The 16,701-nt window shown below is 44.0% G+C and overlaps 1 protein-coding gene and 1 long non-coding RNA gene across 3 annotated transcripts in view; one reads left to right on the top strand and one right to left on the bottom strand.

Moving 5' to 3' along the window:
* Nucleotides 1-1,476: 1,476 nt before the first annotated feature.
* On the bottom strand, nt 1,477-12,134 carry OSGIN1 (oxidative stress induced growth inhibitor 1). Of its 2 annotated transcripts, none has more exons than XM_009090648.4 (6): nt 11,980-12,134; nt 8,011-8,116; nt 5,448-5,584; nt 4,936-5,127; nt 4,511-4,602; nt 1,477-3,855 (listed from the first exon to the last, which is right to left on the bottom strand). In XM_009090648.4, the coding sequence occupies exons 2-6, from the start codon at nt 8,093-8,095 to the stop codon at nt 2,862-2,864; spliced, it is 1,500 nt and encodes a 499-aa protein (XP_009088896.1). In that variant the 5' UTR covers nt 8,096-8,116; nt 11,980-12,134; the 3' UTR covers nt 1,477-2,861. The 2 variants fall into 2 exon arrangements, with proteins under 2 accessions (XP_009088896.1, XP_018770164.1); XM_018914619.3 differs by having other exon boundaries at nt 8,011-8,113; nt 11,980-12,119.
* A 667-nt stretch (nt 12,135-12,801) lies between these two features.
* The window catches only part of LOC127060044 (uncharacterized), a 6,832-nt gene continuing 2,932 nt past the window's right edge, over nt 12,802-16,701 (top strand). The window contains exons 1-2 of the long non-coding RNA XR_007778578.1: nt 12,802-12,916; nt 14,611-14,772. This is a non-coding gene — a long non-coding RNA (uncharacterized LOC127060044). The remainder of the gene's footprint in view (nt 12,917-14,610; nt 14,773-16,701) is intronic.

Here is a 16,701-nt window from a genome sequence, read left to right as displayed (position 1 = left end):
GCTGAATGACAGCTTGGATTGGAAGCACACAGCCTTGCCCTGAGGACCTGCAGCTGATGACTAAACCACCAATTCTGCTATTGAGATTCTCTACTTTGACATCCCTTGGGGGCACAATGTAGGATATTTTCTAAGCATCACTTGTGGAAAAACACTTCCCTTTCCGGTGCTGCACGGGGTAGGCAATTAGCTTGTCCCTCTTGGGCAGGAAGGGAGGTGATTTCAAACAGACACTCAGCTCCCCCAGCCGAGGCTCAGGCTGCTGACCTGGTTAGGAGCTCTCCCGTGCAGGCACATTAGTTCAGCATAATGCAAAATGGGATGCAGGAATGATCAGCATGAACACTGTGACTTTGATCTCCCTGATGGGAAGGGCAGCACTTCACTTGACACCAATCTTGTGACCTCATTCCCAGCACTTGCCAGTGCCCCTTGGTTTTTTCAAATGCTCTTTACCTTTTGTTCTCCTCCTCATTTGCTTTTGAGACAGGAAGATGTAGCCAAAACCAGCATTTTCAGAGGTGAGCATTGATCACAGAACTTTTTTTAGCAAAGGTTAGCTGCAGAAGATCACAGAACAACATTGTCCCTTCTTTGGCATGCCCACATTGCCAGGATAAGAGAGTCAGGGGAAAGTACCAGTTCATGTAGAGTAGTGCTGCCAAAGAGAGCCCTGGGGGCATTGCCACCCCTCTGGCCAGTGAGCAAGGACACAGACCAGGAAACTCATTCCCTCCACTCCTGTGTGTTAACAAAATATTGAGGGCACTTCAGTCTCAGCCTGCAGAGAAAAGTGAGTATTGATATTTTAACACATTGAACCAGACTCCTCTCAGAGCTGTGCAGTGGAAAAAAGCCCAAACCACCAAACCTAGAGGCAGTAGATAACCTGCAATAGGGACAATTCAACCAGTTAAGAAAATACCTTACAATTCTGGACAACAAAGGTGACAAAATGTTGAACAGGGCAATCAGATGTTGACAGTGCAATCTCTGTCCTGGAAATAGTCAAAGCTTTTCCCAACAAGGCACTGAGCAACCAGGTCTAACTGAGCAACTTCTACCTTTAGTGGGGTTGGACCAGACACCTTCAAATGTCCCTTTTGATCTGAACTGTCTTAACTGACTTACTGGTCTGGGCTGTGATCTGGGGTTATTTTGCAGACAGGAGGCGAGAGCAGGTGACCAGGAAAGAGATCTAAGATCCCCCAGGCAAGAGCAAACTTGGCAAATAACCTGGTTTGGCACTCTCTTAGCCTCACAAGAGACAGGCACAGCACTTCACAAGGGTTCTCCATCCTACTGGAGAGACAAAGATAAATAGAGAGAAAATTCACAGTAGGGTCCTCCTAGGAATGGAGGGATGAAGGATTTAGCAGGCACAAACCATGCCCTGGTACTCACCAGGAAGATGGTGGTGAAAAGTTCATTAGGTCTTCTCTGGGTCAGAGATTCAGAGTTAAAGCAAACACAAGGTAAGTCTGAAATCACTTTATTGGAAAGTTTCATACAAGAGTAGTCAGTCAGAAAAATGATTCAAGTGATACAGTAACTGATACAGTAACTTCACAGACAAGCCCCTCTCACATCCCAACCCCAGGCCAATTCATTTGCAGATGTCTTGTCCCACTCAGTTTTTCAGGACCTTTTGATGTCAGTGAGTTTCAGTGCAGCCCAGAGAGTAGAGTCTGTTTTTACACCAAATTAAATTAGCTGTGACTGAAATCTTTCCTGTGAGAGGTATGAAAGCCCCTGTAGGTCTGTTGAGAATGCTGATTACAACATAAGGCATCATTGCCATCTACCCCAGCTGATTCAGAACAGACTGAAAGACGGTAACAAAATATTCTGCCAATAAAAATCTTTTAGAAAAACAGTATAAAAAGTTATATACATATAGTATAAAGCTACCAAAAAGTGACTGTGCCGTTTCCCCTCTTATACAAATAATATTATTTTTTTTAAAAAACATAATACATTAGTATTTCACCCAGTATATAACATATTGCACCTTTCCAGAATGCTCTATGCAGCAGAAGCCCCATACAGTACATGGGCAGTCCCAAGATGGACCTGTAGCTCCCCTTTAGTTCTGCCTGTCTCTACAGCAGCTGCCAAGAGTTTGGCTATCACAGGTTTAGGATTTAGAAAGCAGGAAGCTGCAAGATGGCAAACCAAGTATTTGCAAACCAGTACCATTTCTTCTCAGGAAGGAGAAGAACCCATCACAGGAATCTCTTGATTTTTTTAAAAGAATCATATATTACTTGTTGCTGGTGTCAGTGAGATAATACAGTTTTGAGGGTTTGTATGCCAGTTTTTACTGGCAGAGTACTCTCCACGTGCCAAAGAGGGACCTGCAGCACCTGGCAGTGATTCCTGGCCTAACAAGGACATACAGCCAAACCACAGGGGAAAATAAGACCAGGTCAGTTTACTTTGTTTCATGATAAAACACTGTAAGACACCAACAGACACAGTGTTGTGGGCCTGCTATCTGAAAATAATTAGCATTGATTCCTCAATCCAATTTTCAGTCTCCTGGAGGGTTTTAGATAGAAGAGCAATTCCTGTCTTGTCCTTGCTTTTCCAGGCACAAGCTTCAGTCCCAGTAACCACGCACAGCTATGCAGAAAAGGAGCTGAATTCCCAGGAACTGAAAATACTGCTGTGTGTGGAACCCACCCTGTATTTGGTCACTTAATCTTCTCAAATAACTTGGCAAGAACTTACTAACTCTCCATACAACCTTGAAGAATACCAGGAATGGCCTTTAGAACTGAGGACATACAAATCAGATGATTTGATGGAAAGAGCACTAACCCACCCTAGTACAGCTGGTACAGGGTTGGGGTTTTTTGTTAGGGGGGATTTTGGTTGGCTTTCTTTAGCAGAGAGCTGGCAACAGCCAGAGCCCCTCCCTGAACAAAGCGCACAAAGTTATCTCCTGCCAGAGGTCCCAGGGCATAGAGCCCTTTCTCCTGAGTGCATTCATAGGTGAAGGGATCAACATCTATGGGATTCCTCTTTGGATTGACTGGCTGCTCACTGTCCAGGGCCAAGTCAGTGCCATTATTTGGCAGAAAGGAAAGGTTGGGGTTGGAGCCAGTTAGAACAAGAGCCATGGAAATTTTATAAGCTTTCTGACAGCCGTTCTTGTCTTGAAAGATGCATTTCTTGTCCTTGCCAAAGGAGAGCACGTGATGTTCAGGGAGGCTGATGTAGTGCTCATAGGGCCCAGCACAGGCAGCTGTCTGTTCTTTCATCATCTGGTGGACTTTGTGGTATTCAGGGTACATTGTTTTGGGGAGCTGGTTAAAAATAAGGCCAGGATCAGTGACTCGCCTCCGAAAAACGTGGATTACTGGAATATTGCAATGCTGAGCAAAGAGAATGGCATCAGCAGCTGTCAGACCAGCACCTACAATCAAGACTGGATCTGTCATGATGCCAACACTGTTGTTCTTCACTGCTTCTTCTAAAGCAGACAGCTGGTGGTGGACATAGGAAAGGTTTTCTCCCTTGACCCCGAGCCAGGTAGGATTGTCATATGTTCCTGTGGCCAAGACCACATTCTCTGCATAGATGGAGAAGGGCTCTTTATCACCTCCCACAGTTTTGAAAAATCCATCCACCTGGAAAACCTCTGCACTTTTTTCATTAGAGCTCCAGACTGGGTCACAATCCTCCTGCAGATCTTTCTGGGTGTGGTTGGAGATGCTCTCTGCACTCACTTTCCTCACAGAGGTCACAACAGTGCCACATCTGAAATTCTTCTGCAGTCCTTTCTTCACCACATAGTGCTGGTAATATTGAGCAATGTCCTCTGCTGTGGCTCTATTGTTTTTGAGGCCTCTGTAAAAAAGGACAAACAAAGGTCAAGCAGCAGTTAAGTAAGAGACTGGAATTTGTTCCCTCTTGCACTGAATGTATCCTAGAGCCATCTATCCTGGCACTACCAGAGAAGACTGATCTAGTTTCCCTGACTTAGCAAAGTTATTCCTGACATATAGAGCTAACAGTCAGGTCCAGAAGCTGGTGAACAGAGGCAGCTTTCTGTAGCATTAATCCCAGCCCCAAGAACACGGTTGGTTATTTAAGCCTTCCTCTAATATCTTGCTCCCATTCAATTTTTAACACTTGGACTTAAGATTAATTGTGACTCATGTAAAGAGAAGCAGCACCTCAGAATGCACAGTAGCTGAACTGGTTGTGCTTGTCATAAGGGACAGCAGCAGCAGAAGCCAGGTGACCATGATTTCAAGCTTTACTCATAACTCATGGTCACAGATTCATCTCCCCAGTGGGTGTGCAGAAGGACACATTCCAAGCAGCACTGCAACTTGATCTGAATCTCTCAATTAGAATGGACTGGTTTTGGGGTGCAGGAGAGTGTCTTTTCTCTCACTAAAATCATCTATAACAGATGGGTAGCTACATTTAAGAAGTCCATTCCAGGTTCTCTAAAAATCTCCAGATGTTTGCAAATGATCACACGTGGGTATCTCACCTTTTCTTTTGCTTTAACCACTCTTTGAAAGGGAGATCTGGGAGTCCCATCCATTCCCCTTTGCTCAGGGTAACCATAGAGCCCTCTATAGACTGGAACAAGAAGCAAAGAAAAAAGACTTTAATTTTTTAATGTAAAAACTGAAAGGCAACTTTTCCATGTTTCAATATGGCACAAATGATGCAATCAGTAATTTCCTCTGACCTGCTGTCATGGATGAAACCATCCATGTTCTCCGAAAAGAACAAGAGATGGGGAATATAAAGGCTTGTTTTCCTTTTAAACTTTCACTTGTCAAAAACATATACATGTCTATATATGATGTAACACAGCTGACTGGGATTTTAGAGGAGCTTTTCTCTCTCCAGACAGCACATTTGGCCATTACACAACACACAGACCCCAGCTGGCTCCACTTCACTTACATGCCAGGCACCTCCAGGAGCGTTTCTGCCAAGGACCAGGTGGGGGATGGCTCTGTCAGGCTCATGCCACCAGGTGAGCACAGATTCTGCTGTCCCACCAAAGTCTGTGTCCGGCCGCTGCAGAGTGTCAAACAGAAGAGCCACAGGGCTGTGGGATCGTCCCTCCAAGCCTTCAGACAGATATTCCAGATCCTAGAGAGAGAAGGACCAGAGTCTCAAAGGGCAGGCAGTGCCAGGCAGCAGCCTGCTTGTCACTCCAGCATCTCTGATCAGTGGGCTTGGTGTGCTTGGGCAGCTCATTTACTGGCACACAGACCTGCTCTTGCCCAAGGGCTGCCTCGAGGATCTGAGCAGCAATGCTGGCATTTCAGACAAGGGAGATCTGGATTACAAAGCAAAATGTGCTTAAGGCTCATTCTGTCTGTGTACTTTGAAAATCCAAACAAGGTAATCACTTATGATACACCCCGGGGATGCTTTGCTGGGATGTCATAGTTTATCTTTACACAAACCTGGTCCAAAACAGAGACTTCTGGTGCCTCTTCCAGTTTTCTCTGAAGAATAGGATGAGGATGAAGAGAGTGTCTTTTGAAGTAAGGGGTGTAACCTGACAGCAAATATGAGAGACAGATTCCTGATGGTCCATTCCCTGAAAAAACAATAGAGAAGAGTTTATACTTCTGGAGATAGAGCAGTTCTTTGAGAAGATGCAGACCAATTCAAAAGATATGACACTGCTGTGGATTCAGGGGATTTCCTGTTCCAGCATGCCCTTTTTGGATGGAGTTGGGGAAGACATTTACCCTTTACCTCACTTGCTCCTATTTGCATTGCAAGGTCCTTAGAACTTGCTGAAAAGACACAGGGTTAAATAAGTCAGAGGCTGCCCTCCCCTGAAGCTTGAAGTCTCTAGCATGGTGATGAATGGAGTTATTTCTCTAAAATTAGTGGTCTAGATACTGATCATGGGCTGACCAGGGGCCTCAGCTCTCCTGGAAGCACATTTCACACCAGTGCAGAGTAGTTCCCTGTGCACAGGATACAAGATCCAGAAAAGATTGTGGCTGTTGAAGTGAAGGGGAACCAGTTCTTCTCAGCAGGAAATTCCTTCTTTTAAGGGATATTTGGGAATACAGCTTTGACTAATGGGTCTTGAGGACACTTTCAAATGGGAACCAGCCCTACTGTGGTACTGCAGTGTGTTAAGGAAAGTCTCTCTGCCATGCCAAGACAAGCCCTCAGAACACAGCACTGAACAGGTTGCTGGATGGCTGAACTCCTTTGCTGACCACCCAACAGCCAGTGGAAAAACTAGATAAATGTGACTCCAAAGCCCAGTGAGAGCAGCCTGTGGAAAGTTTGCACATGGCTGTTCTCCAGCATGTTTAATATTTTACAGTGTCTGTATTGCTGCCAGCCTCTCTGGCTGCCCAGGCTCTGCTGCTGTGTGACCAAAAGCCGTGACAGTGCAGTGACGAGGAGGGGAGGAGGGCCCAAGTGACAGCAGCCTGTTGACACAGTGCCAGTGCTCAAGGGTGACTGGAGCAAAGGCTGATCCTTGAGGATCCTGAAAAAGTGAGGTCATGGCTGTAAAGCCAGCAGTGAGCTATGTGAAGGGCAGTCCATGTCACAGCTGGGGACAAAGGCTGCTGTGCTGACACAAACCAGGAAATGCAGGTCACTGTTTGGAATATTCCACTTGCAGGAAAGTTAGCCAAAACCAACAGCAACAGACACTAAAAACAAACTGAACTGCAGCTATAGTAAAATATAACAAATTTCAGGTCACTTCTTTGCTTTAGGAAATACAGGGAGGTACCTAAGCCAAACTTGACCACCTGAAGCTCAACACACAGCAGCAACACACAGAGGATTTATTCTGAACCGTGTCTAAGTTTGATATGGATGGTCACAAGAACATCTGGGGCTCAAGATATTTTAGAATGCAACTGCTTCCATGAGGCTGCCAGCAGAGCTGAGGCAGCACACTGCCTTCCTGGAGCAGGGCCTGGGCAAGTAGCTGGAGCCTTCATGCAGTGTTGTCCAGCTGCAGTGAAACAGCTGGGCTGCTTCAGTCCTCCTCAGAGTGCACCCCTTCACACTGCTGCTTCTGGGGCTTTAGGGGCATCTCCACCCTGGCTCCCTGTCTAGGTGCACTAGGGAGGTACCAAAATATCCTCCTTGCCATCTAGAGACTTGTACAACTGAGCAGCACAAAGTCATTCTCAGGCAAGAACTTGCTGGAAGTAGCATCCCTGTCACAGTTGCTGTTAGCAAGGATTAGGGGGGATTTATGCAGTGCTCTTACTTTGGAGCAGCTCCCTCGGGTGCTTTGAATTCAATGCCAGATAAGGAGGGAAGCCAGCTCTGCAAGGCATGGAACACATGCTCAGAGGGCAAGGTCCAGCACCTCCACAGCTCATGGCTGGTCAGAGGGGAAGGCTCTGACATCATCACTTTGCTCAAGAATCACCTCACACTGCAAGCTCCCTCTCGCAAGGGAGGCAAGACAGTTACTATATAACCTGGGGGTTTTTTAACTGGTAGAAAATTGCATTTTATCAGTCTATTAAATCTGTACAAAAATCAGTGTAGCTCACTCATGTTTTAAAAGAAGTCTCTGAAAAATTTCAGGAAAGTTTAACTGCATCTGGAGTTCTTTCTAAACAGACATAATGGTGGAAAAACTCATGCAAACCTACCTTCAGTTCAAGCACTACAGATAACCCCAGCAAGGTGATTACCTTTCTGTACTGAAAAGGTTTCAAATCTTTCTAAATATCCAACAGAGAAAAAGCAGGCTCAGATGAACTGATGCTCAAAAGGTTACCAATTTCACCATTAAAAACAGGTATGTGTTTTAATTTGTAAAATATCATGTTCCTCACTTCTCACAACTCTGAGAGGTCCCTTAGTGTTATAGGAACTCTGGCTGTCTGGAAAGGATGCAGAAACAGTAGCCAGGCATTTCTGGTTTGAGTGAGAGCATGTGGAAGTGGAACAGAATTAAAGATAGCAAGTCCAAAGCAACAAGAGCCCAGGAGAGCTCAGCAGTGCTGGCAGGAGAAGGCTTACCTATGATCACAACAGGCAGTGTCTTGAGCCCACTCCTGTTTGAGGGTCTGGTCACTAATGGACACGTCTTCCCATCTGGAAGCATTTATGCTCTGGAATCTACCTGCTGGAACAAACATGTTTTGAATTATTTTCATTTTTTGACAAAAAACCACAAGCAAACAAACAAGAAAAACTCCACAAGATTTTCTCCAGCCCAACAACTCAGACCAATCTAAAGTATTATTACCCTTGCACTGCAGACTGTCACATTACACTTCCACACTCAGGACAGATCTCCTTGTCTTCTCCTCCTGACCCCAAAATCAAAGGATGATTCTCTGATTATGCCCCACAAAAGGGGGAGAGAACAGTTATCTTTCTTTTTCAGACATGAATTTCAGTTACTCCAGGACAGCTGGCAATTTTAGCAACCCTCTGAGTACATCAAATGAAGGGTTGCAGCATGTTAATAAAAACTTCACTTCTGGCCATACTCTGTAGAAGACTGTACCATTATCACAAACACTTCTACAGTAACCTGTGCATTTACTGATAAGTGAAGCAAACCTGACATAAGATTTTTGCCCAAAGGCTGGAAATCTCCTGGCTGCATTTTCAAATAGGTACCATTCTATCACTATGGGGTTGTTTGAGAAGTCCTAGTTTAGTTCTGGAACCTTTTTTTTCAGTTTTCCAGAGAATGGAGAGTTCTAGGTCTGAACAAGTAAATAACAAGTCTTTGAACAAAAGATGCATCATAATTATCTCGGAGAGTGGAATCTACAAAACTAATCTAATCATTATGTAAACATCTAATGAGCAGTGAATGTTTCTGCCATTCCTGCAGGAATCCTACCACTCAAACAATGACTTTGGTTTTCCACTGTCACTAACCTAGAGAAGTTATTTTTAGCACAATAAATGTGAGATTTCTGAAATTCAGCATAAGTTTTAAATTTATTCTACAGAAAATACTCTCTTTTTATAAAACCTTATTGTCACTTTGGAAAGCTAAGCAAAATCCATGGAATGGCATGACTTTGTCCAGTAGGGCACACTCTCCCACCCTTTCCAAGTGCAGACAGATCTTTGGCAAGCACACCAGACACTTCCATAAGGCCTGGCACATCAGTGCCTTTGACACAGGTATTGCAGCAAATGTCTTCCTGCAGTGTAATGCCCCTCTTTAGAGCTGACATTTACCTCCCAGCAAAGTACAGCACACTGCTGACTGACTGACTGACTGACTGGGCAGCCAGGAAACCAGCAGTGAGCCTGGAGGTCACAGATTCCAGGCTTCAGCAGGAGTGCCGTGAGCGCATTTGCTCGCAGGGATGGGACAGGTCTCACACACACCAATGCACAGCCATGGCTGGGCTCCACAGCTCCATTCCAAGGTAACTGGGCTCATCACACAGGGCTTACAAGCTGAATTCAAAACTAGCAGCCTTGGCCAAATTTTTGGATCCCAGTTTAGTGACACTGGTTGCCTGCTACCACTAAACTAAGCATTAGTCTAAGACTGTTATGCATTTTGCCTGACAGGACATGAACCATTTAAAAGACTCTAAAATTGTGCTTTCTAATTTAAGTAATTTGAAGCATCTAGCTTTGACGAGAGCTGGATCTCAATGAAACTTATGTTCTCAATTTAATTGGGACTCAAAGGTAGTTGTATCCACTACAAAAGATGAACTCCCCTTAAGGCCTCCCACCAGCCCTGGATGCTGTGGGAGCACAGCCCAACCACCCAAGGATCTCCCCAGCCTTTTGGGTAGGTTCTGCCACATTAACCAAAACCTGCACCACCTTCAGCAGACTGTGTGTAAATTTACCCCCAAATAATTCCTTTCCCCAAAGCTCCAGAGCTGCAATTAGTAGAATTCAGCAGCTGGGACTGCCAGAGGACCAAAGGAGCAGGACACTGGTGTGACCAGTCAGGTATTCCCCTCAAACCAGTAAACTACAGTACCTAGCTGCAGGTCAGCAGAAGTTTCTTCTCCATCATTACAAATAACCCCCTCTCCATCACAGTATTACACAAGAAGTTCTTATTAATTCTTCCTAACACAGAGACCACTGGGAGCCTGGGAGAGGAAAGCAGGATCTCAGGAAGCAATCTCCCAGGTTTCTGCTCCAGAGCTCCCTGCAGCAGCATGCATGGGAGATTTTTGCTGGGAGGCAGGCCTGCTGCAGCAGCCCAGCAGAGCACATGGCAGCAGCTGCAGGGCAGCAGCAGGGGCACACAGAGAAGAGCCTGCCAGCCTGCTCCTAAGGCGTGAGCACAGCGTCACACTGCTGCCTGCCAGCACCTTTCTGGGGGGGCTGAAGGGGACCAAAAAGGCACAAGCCAGGAGAACAGAGGCTGGCAGTGCTGTTTACTTTGGAGGAAGGTTGCCTTGGCTCCTGGCCATTGCACCGTGCCACCCCTCTCCACCCTGATAAAGCACAGAGGCAGCCGCCGCTCGCTGATAACTCCCTGCTGCCACCCTCCCCCTCCTTGCTGCACCTTTTGGCACATGATAGAAGAGCATTTTCTGCAATTAAACCAAACTTTAATAGCTAGAGGAGCACAGTTGTTAGTCTGATGTAATTAGGGTTAGTCTCTTTCACATCCTATAGCTGCCATCTCTATAATTCATAGTTATTAATTAATATTTTATTAATTCTTATTTTTAAGTAGAAAGTGAATCTGGTGCTGAACCTGTCTATAGCTATTCCCTTCCTGTTGGCTAAAGGTTTGACTTCTGGGGATAGAACTCAGAGCATCTCAGGAATTTAATTTCAGGCCAAACATTGACCTTTCCTGCCATTAGATGTTAAGGTGGATTATTTTAATTACTTAATTACCTTTTTTTTTTTTTTTTTCAGTCTTAGACTCCATTACCTCAAAACCTGGGCAGCTAATACAGTGTAGAGGAAAGCCTGTTCTTGCAGAGGCCACTGCAAAGCAACAGGACACTGAAGTTCATTGCCAATCTAAACTGAACTAGCCTAGCACCAGGGAAAAGCCTGAAATAGCAAGAAACTTAAGAGTGCTCTTCTCACCTTCCTTTTATGTAGTGTAGGCTGCTGGGCACTCACACTTAGTCAGCTTAGTAACACTGAGTTTGGCTCCTGCTTTGAGCTTCCTACTTTAAATTAATGTCCCTTTCCTTCTCCATTTGGGAGAATGCAGCATGTTTCACAACTTGGCTTCTTGCTGCTTCCAAAGCATTCCAGTGTCTGTGTGATGTTACATAATTGTTTCTGGCTGAAAAGCTCCCAGCTCACTCTGGGCCAAACTCTGCATACCTTCCTGACACAGCCTCATGTCTAGAGGGACCATAACTCACAAACTCGGTCAGTGTGGCTCTTACTAGTTCCAGGCTGCAAGCCTGAAACAGGTTTTAAGGGAGCAAATGAAAAAGCAAAGACACATTTAGCAAAACAGGGACACTCTGTGATCCTTGGAGAAATAAAAAGCCAGGTTACATCAGCCATATGCAGATAGCTCTCCCTGTAACAGCCATGAGGTTTTGCTAAAGAAAGAATCACCAAGTGTGGCCTGAACAGCACATGGGGAGAGCTCAAGAGAGCAGTGCACTTGGGGTATAAACACTGGGGGAGATTAGAAAAGGTACCACAACACTCAGTTTTAAAGAACAATTCCAACAGAGATGCAGCAATAGTTTTCTTCATTTCCTCATCAACTCACTTGTTTCACGAGGTTAATATTTAACTAGTTAGTACCTTTTTTAAAAAGGCAGAGATCTTGACAGGTTTTACATTTTATACTTCCCTACAAGTTTCAGAAGCTGTTCTCTCCTTACAGCATCACCCTTGCATGTCAGGCCAGTTACCCCCCAAACACAATTAAACTATGTGGAAAAAATTCAACTTTGTGGTATGTAATAGCAGCTTTCTAAAAACACCCCTGTGATACTCAGAAACTGATGTTAGGGTACACCAGACAGAGCTCTCTGTACTTATTTGGAGCCTTCTTACCTTTAGCAGCAGGTCTGATGAGAGGTGGGATCTTTGTGAAAGTGATTGTACAGTCAGGAGAGCCAACCACACTACAAGCCTGGAATCCTCTCTCTGCTCTAAGACAGCTGTTTAAATATAGTAGGCAACCAGCAGAAAGAGAGGAGAGGAGGAGCCAAAATGACTGGAGGTGGAGCAAGGAAAATACTAATAAGCATGAGTCAGCAGGAATATTTCCCTTCCCAGCTCCTGAATGAATGCAGAGAAACTTCCTTAGTAATGTTCAGCTGACTAATGTGACTACAGCAAAAGCAGGATCACAGGAACCATGCCTGTCAGAAGTCCTGCACTGAACAAATTTTCCATTTTTAATCCTCAGGAAAACACAGATATATAGTGGGTCTGAAAAGATTGATTTCAGTCTGTGTTTCTTTTTCTTCAGTGAGATAAAGTGTTATAAGCCTTTTGCACAGTAGCAGTAAAATGAGTCAAACTGCTTGCATAAAACTCAAAACTCACCAGGGGTTTCATCCAAGGTATCTTACTCAATTCAGGGAATAATTGATCTGGCTTGCTAAATTTAAAATGTCCTTCACAAATGAAATACCTTTATCCCAAAGTGTTCAGTTCAAGTAGTAAATGAAGCACGTTTATCTCTGAGGCCATCTGTTTGGAAACCACAATTTCCAGGAAATAGGACTGCTGATACACAGTTCAAATGCATACTTTCATTCATGTGATCTAAAAGATAAGAGTAGTTCATGAGAAAGATTTCTCTGCTCTCATGACTCCCATCAGAGCAGAATACTTAATATAAAACTCTGTTTTAATTCCACCAGAATAAATTGTTTCAATAAATGTGAAGCAATTATTTCACTCAATGTTTAGTTACCAGTCAATCTTTTAAAAAAATCTGACTCAGTAAATGCTGTCAAACTGAAGAGGTGGGGGGAGAGAGGTAAGGACTCGTTCAAGTTTCCTGGGCCTTTATCCAAGGTAGCATTTGCACAGAGCTCTTAAATAACTCATACTGATTTTTTGACAGCAAAGGCTTTTATGTGCATTATTCAGACATTTATTGGTGTGTAACCAGTGTGTCCATGTCAGCCATGGAAAAATTAAGCTTTCAGGGAAATTAAGGCATTTGTTTGCTTAGGTGATTTAAGACTGCCTTGTTACTAGGTGTTTCAAATCTGTCTTTAATACATTGCAGTGTTGTGTGTCAAACATCATAGAACAAAGATGTTCAAGTCCATACTTGCTGCTACCATAGATACAAGACAAAATCACATATGATGCTTTGGCTGGCTTTGTACTAAGGAAAATAAGGAATATTTCCTGTGTGTGCAAATCTGCAGAAATAAAGTTGTCCTCTCTGTAAAAAATAGGAGATTCTGTCCATTTCCTTCTAGAATTGACAAAACCAGAATCTCTATTACCTTTGGAAATAAAGCCAGGATGGCTTTACAAAACCTCAAGCTCTATCCTAGTTTTGTGCACAGTACAGTTCTTTACAGGAAAACATTAATGTACAATAACCCACTGCCCTTTATTTGCTTTATAAAACCATTGAACATAGCAATGTGGGGGCTTCTTTTTTGATATCCCTTTTGATATCCCTATCTTGATATCCCTAGAAACACATAACACAGAATAGACATATATCAAAGTGACTGTTTCTCCTAGAGTACCTTGACCTCAAACAAATGATTCAGCCCAACACTTCTGATGAACTTTCTAGAAGAAGTAATTGAGCAATGTGGAGTTGGCCTTGCAGCCAGCCCTTGACCTACAAACTCATGCACTTCACTTCTATTTTTTTCCCGAAGTGACAAAGCCATTTTGTTGGTGCACACATTTAAGGACAAAGTTATCACATTGTACTGGGGAATACTTTGCACCTGAACCAACCCTTATTTCATTAGAAAGAAATTTCCTTGTTACTTATTGACTTTTCACCTCCGGTTATGTAAGTTCTACCTGTCCATCTCCTACTTATGAAACCTGTCAGATAGCCCTGATTCTGCTGCCTCCTGTTTTGGGGGAGCTTATGCTCTGTGTCAGAATTCATTGCTGACAGCTCAGGGCAGAGCCTTTCCTACAGCACCTCTCCAGCATCCACCCTTCCCTCTAGCCAGCCTTAAGGTGTACCAGACTGTGCTAAATTATCCTGACAAACTACATTGTTTCAGTCATTAGAACTTCATGTTCTGTTGGTTTTTCATAATGAGAGGAACACTCCCAGTGTGATCCTCCATGGGCCACAGTAGTGCTTTGATGCTTTGGTGTTTCTCTCAATTATGGTAAATCAGAAATTTAGAATTCTGCATGTTTTCTGCCTCAGAGATTATTAAGTGTTCCATTCACTCACTCACACACAGAATGCACATCATTTAATCTAAGACAAAATACAAAATCAAGTGTTGGAAAATCTGATCAAGTATCTTGGTTCCACATGGTCTCCGTGCAGAACCTAAAATCCAGCTTCACTTTGTTGCTGCCTAAAGCATCTCCACCTTTATCACCCAGAAAAGCTTACACTTAGAGTGTATATGTTAGCTTTTATGCCAAAACTAGGAGCCACATATGTAATGATAATAAATGATTTGACATCAATACTGTGACAGTTTACCTGGTTTCTTTTTGCTTCAGCTGAGAAAACCTACAGCTGTCACCAACACCACAACCCAGCCCACATCAGCAGGGTGCTCCCTGTCAATGTTGTGGCAGCCCCCAGTCAGAAGCAGCAAGTTGTGGCCATCCCACTTCTGGTGGCCGTCTGAGATGTGTCCCTTGCTCTGCTGAATGACACAGGTAAAAAAGGCTGGGAAGTCCCAGACAATTGCTAGGTCTGACAGAAAAAGCAGCTGAGACAATGCTGGAAGCATGAGACCCAGTTCTGCTCTCAGTTAAACTTCCTACATGTGTTTGTGCTTTCACATGCCTTCCTCTAAAGAAAGATTTGGCCCAGACCACATGTCCCAGCTTTCCCATGTCCCTGCCAAGGCCATATCTGTTATGTCTTCATACCTCTTTTTGCACTGTTTAGGCAGCTGGGTCCAAAGGAAGAGAAATGAAGGTTCACTGCACCCTTTTGTTGTTCACAGGAACATTGACCTCCCTGTCACATAAATGATTGAAATGGTTTTGCCTTAGTAACTTGCTAATTTGTTTGAGGAAAGTAAAAAGCAAAACCTTACATTTTGCTGGAACTACTGTAAGATGGTGATTTTTGCTTTTCCCTGCTTTCAATTCATCACCTTGAAATCTTTCCCTGTCTGTTTGAAGAGTGTTGTCTTCCCAAAGCAATGAGATAAAACCATAGAATTTCACCACCCTTCACTGGCCAGGAGCATCAGCCACTTCCCCACCACTTTGTCTTAAAAACAAAACCTTGGGGAGGTGACAATCAATCACACTGCCCAGGAGGGCTGTGAAGCTTTACTGTCTGCATTCAATCATGCCCTTGGCCACTCTGCAGCAAGGAGCTGTGCACAGCACTCAGTGTGTGCTCTAGTGCCAGTGCCTCACTGGGACATTCCCCACCTCCTGTCTGCCCAGGCTTACGGAGCAAGAACAGTGGTCAAGGGAGTCCCTACAAGCACACCCTGAAAGAGGCAGCAGTACAGCCCTGAGAGCCAGCAGTGGATATTTTGCAAGAATAGTTCACAGGTGGTGTATCCATGTGCAGAAGTAGTAGAGTGCCAAGTGGCTGTGCAGCATTTCCTCAGAGAATGGGCCAGGATCACCATTTCCCTCCTCAGTTGTCTGGGTGAGAGCCAAATCTAGGGTGCTTTCTACTCCCCAGCACACGTGCTTCCTTTCAGAAATGAGTAGGATGCAAAGAGGTGCAGTCCTTAGGCTCCAGGGACTAGAGCCATGCATGTTTCCCAGGAGTGGATCCTTGCAGATTCTTCATTCCCAAATGCCTCAGGCAGAGGAAAGCTCAGCTCATGTGCTCTGCCCTCAGAGTTCCATCCTGAGCTCATCATTGATGTTTTGGAGAAAAGTAAACACATACACTTTCATGTCAAACAAACAGCATCCATGACCTAGTCAAAGATTAAACTACACATTAAACTGGTTGGGAATTTTCCTCTTATCTAAATGTCAATATATTCAAAATATTTACATGAGTTCTGGAGCACTGCATCATTTGAAGATACAGCCTTTAGTCATACAGTCATAGTTTAGTTATGTTCTTTTAGTGCATTTAGCTACTGATTAATTTAATAAACTGCTGTAGAATACTATGGTGTGTGCATACATCCCAAAGCACAAAATATCCTTCAAGAGTTGATGTTCATGGTTTCTTGAGTGGAATAACTAACAGAGAAGCAGACTGGAAGTAGTAGGCACAGCTGAACTGTGAGCACTGAGCATCTTCTCTGTACATACTTTCCTTAGGGCAAAACTGTAGTTTCCAAATACAAGTGAGTAATTCAAAGGTGGAAAAGGAGCATGTGATGCTCTGAGCTTGTTTAACACAGCAACAGAAACTTTCATAAACAGGGTTGCAGCAAGCCTTTGGAGTTTCTTGTATTCATTTCTTTGCCACAGCTAAAACCATTCTGCAGCTCTTGAACCCAACTTTAGCTTTTTCTACTTTAGCAAGAATCACTTAATCAAGATAAAGGATTTTTAGCATTCCTTAAAGGCTTTGAAACACATAAAGCTAAGGGCACCCAGAGGTACCCAGCCAGCATTTTCAATTATGCCAAAGAAAAATAAGATTTTCTGTAG

The sequence above is a fragment of the Serinus canaria genome, chromosome 11 (genome assembly GCF_022539315.1).
Source record: "Serinus canaria isolate serCan28SL12 chromosome 11, serCan2020, whole genome shotgun sequence".
Classification (NCBI taxonomy): Eukaryota; Metazoa; Chordata; class Aves; order Passeriformes; family Fringillidae; genus Serinus; species Serinus canaria.
This window is presented reverse-complemented; position numbering and strand designations above follow the sequence as displayed.

Bases quoted from the DNA above. Each gene is read 5' to 3' on its own strand.
- OSGIN1 (XM_009090648.4), bottom strand. From the start codon at position 8,095: ATGCTTCCAGATGGGAAGACGTGTCCATTAGTGACCAGACCCTCAAAC. The intron at 4,603-4,935 runs GTAAGTGAAGTG...TTCTTGTTCCAG, and splicing joins CTCCTGGAGGTGCCTGGCAT to TCTATAGAGGGCTCTATGGT. The intron at 3,856-4,510 runs GTGAGATACCCA...CCTTTTTTACAG, and splicing joins TGGTTAAAGCAAAAGAAAAG to AGGCCTCAAAAACAATAGAG.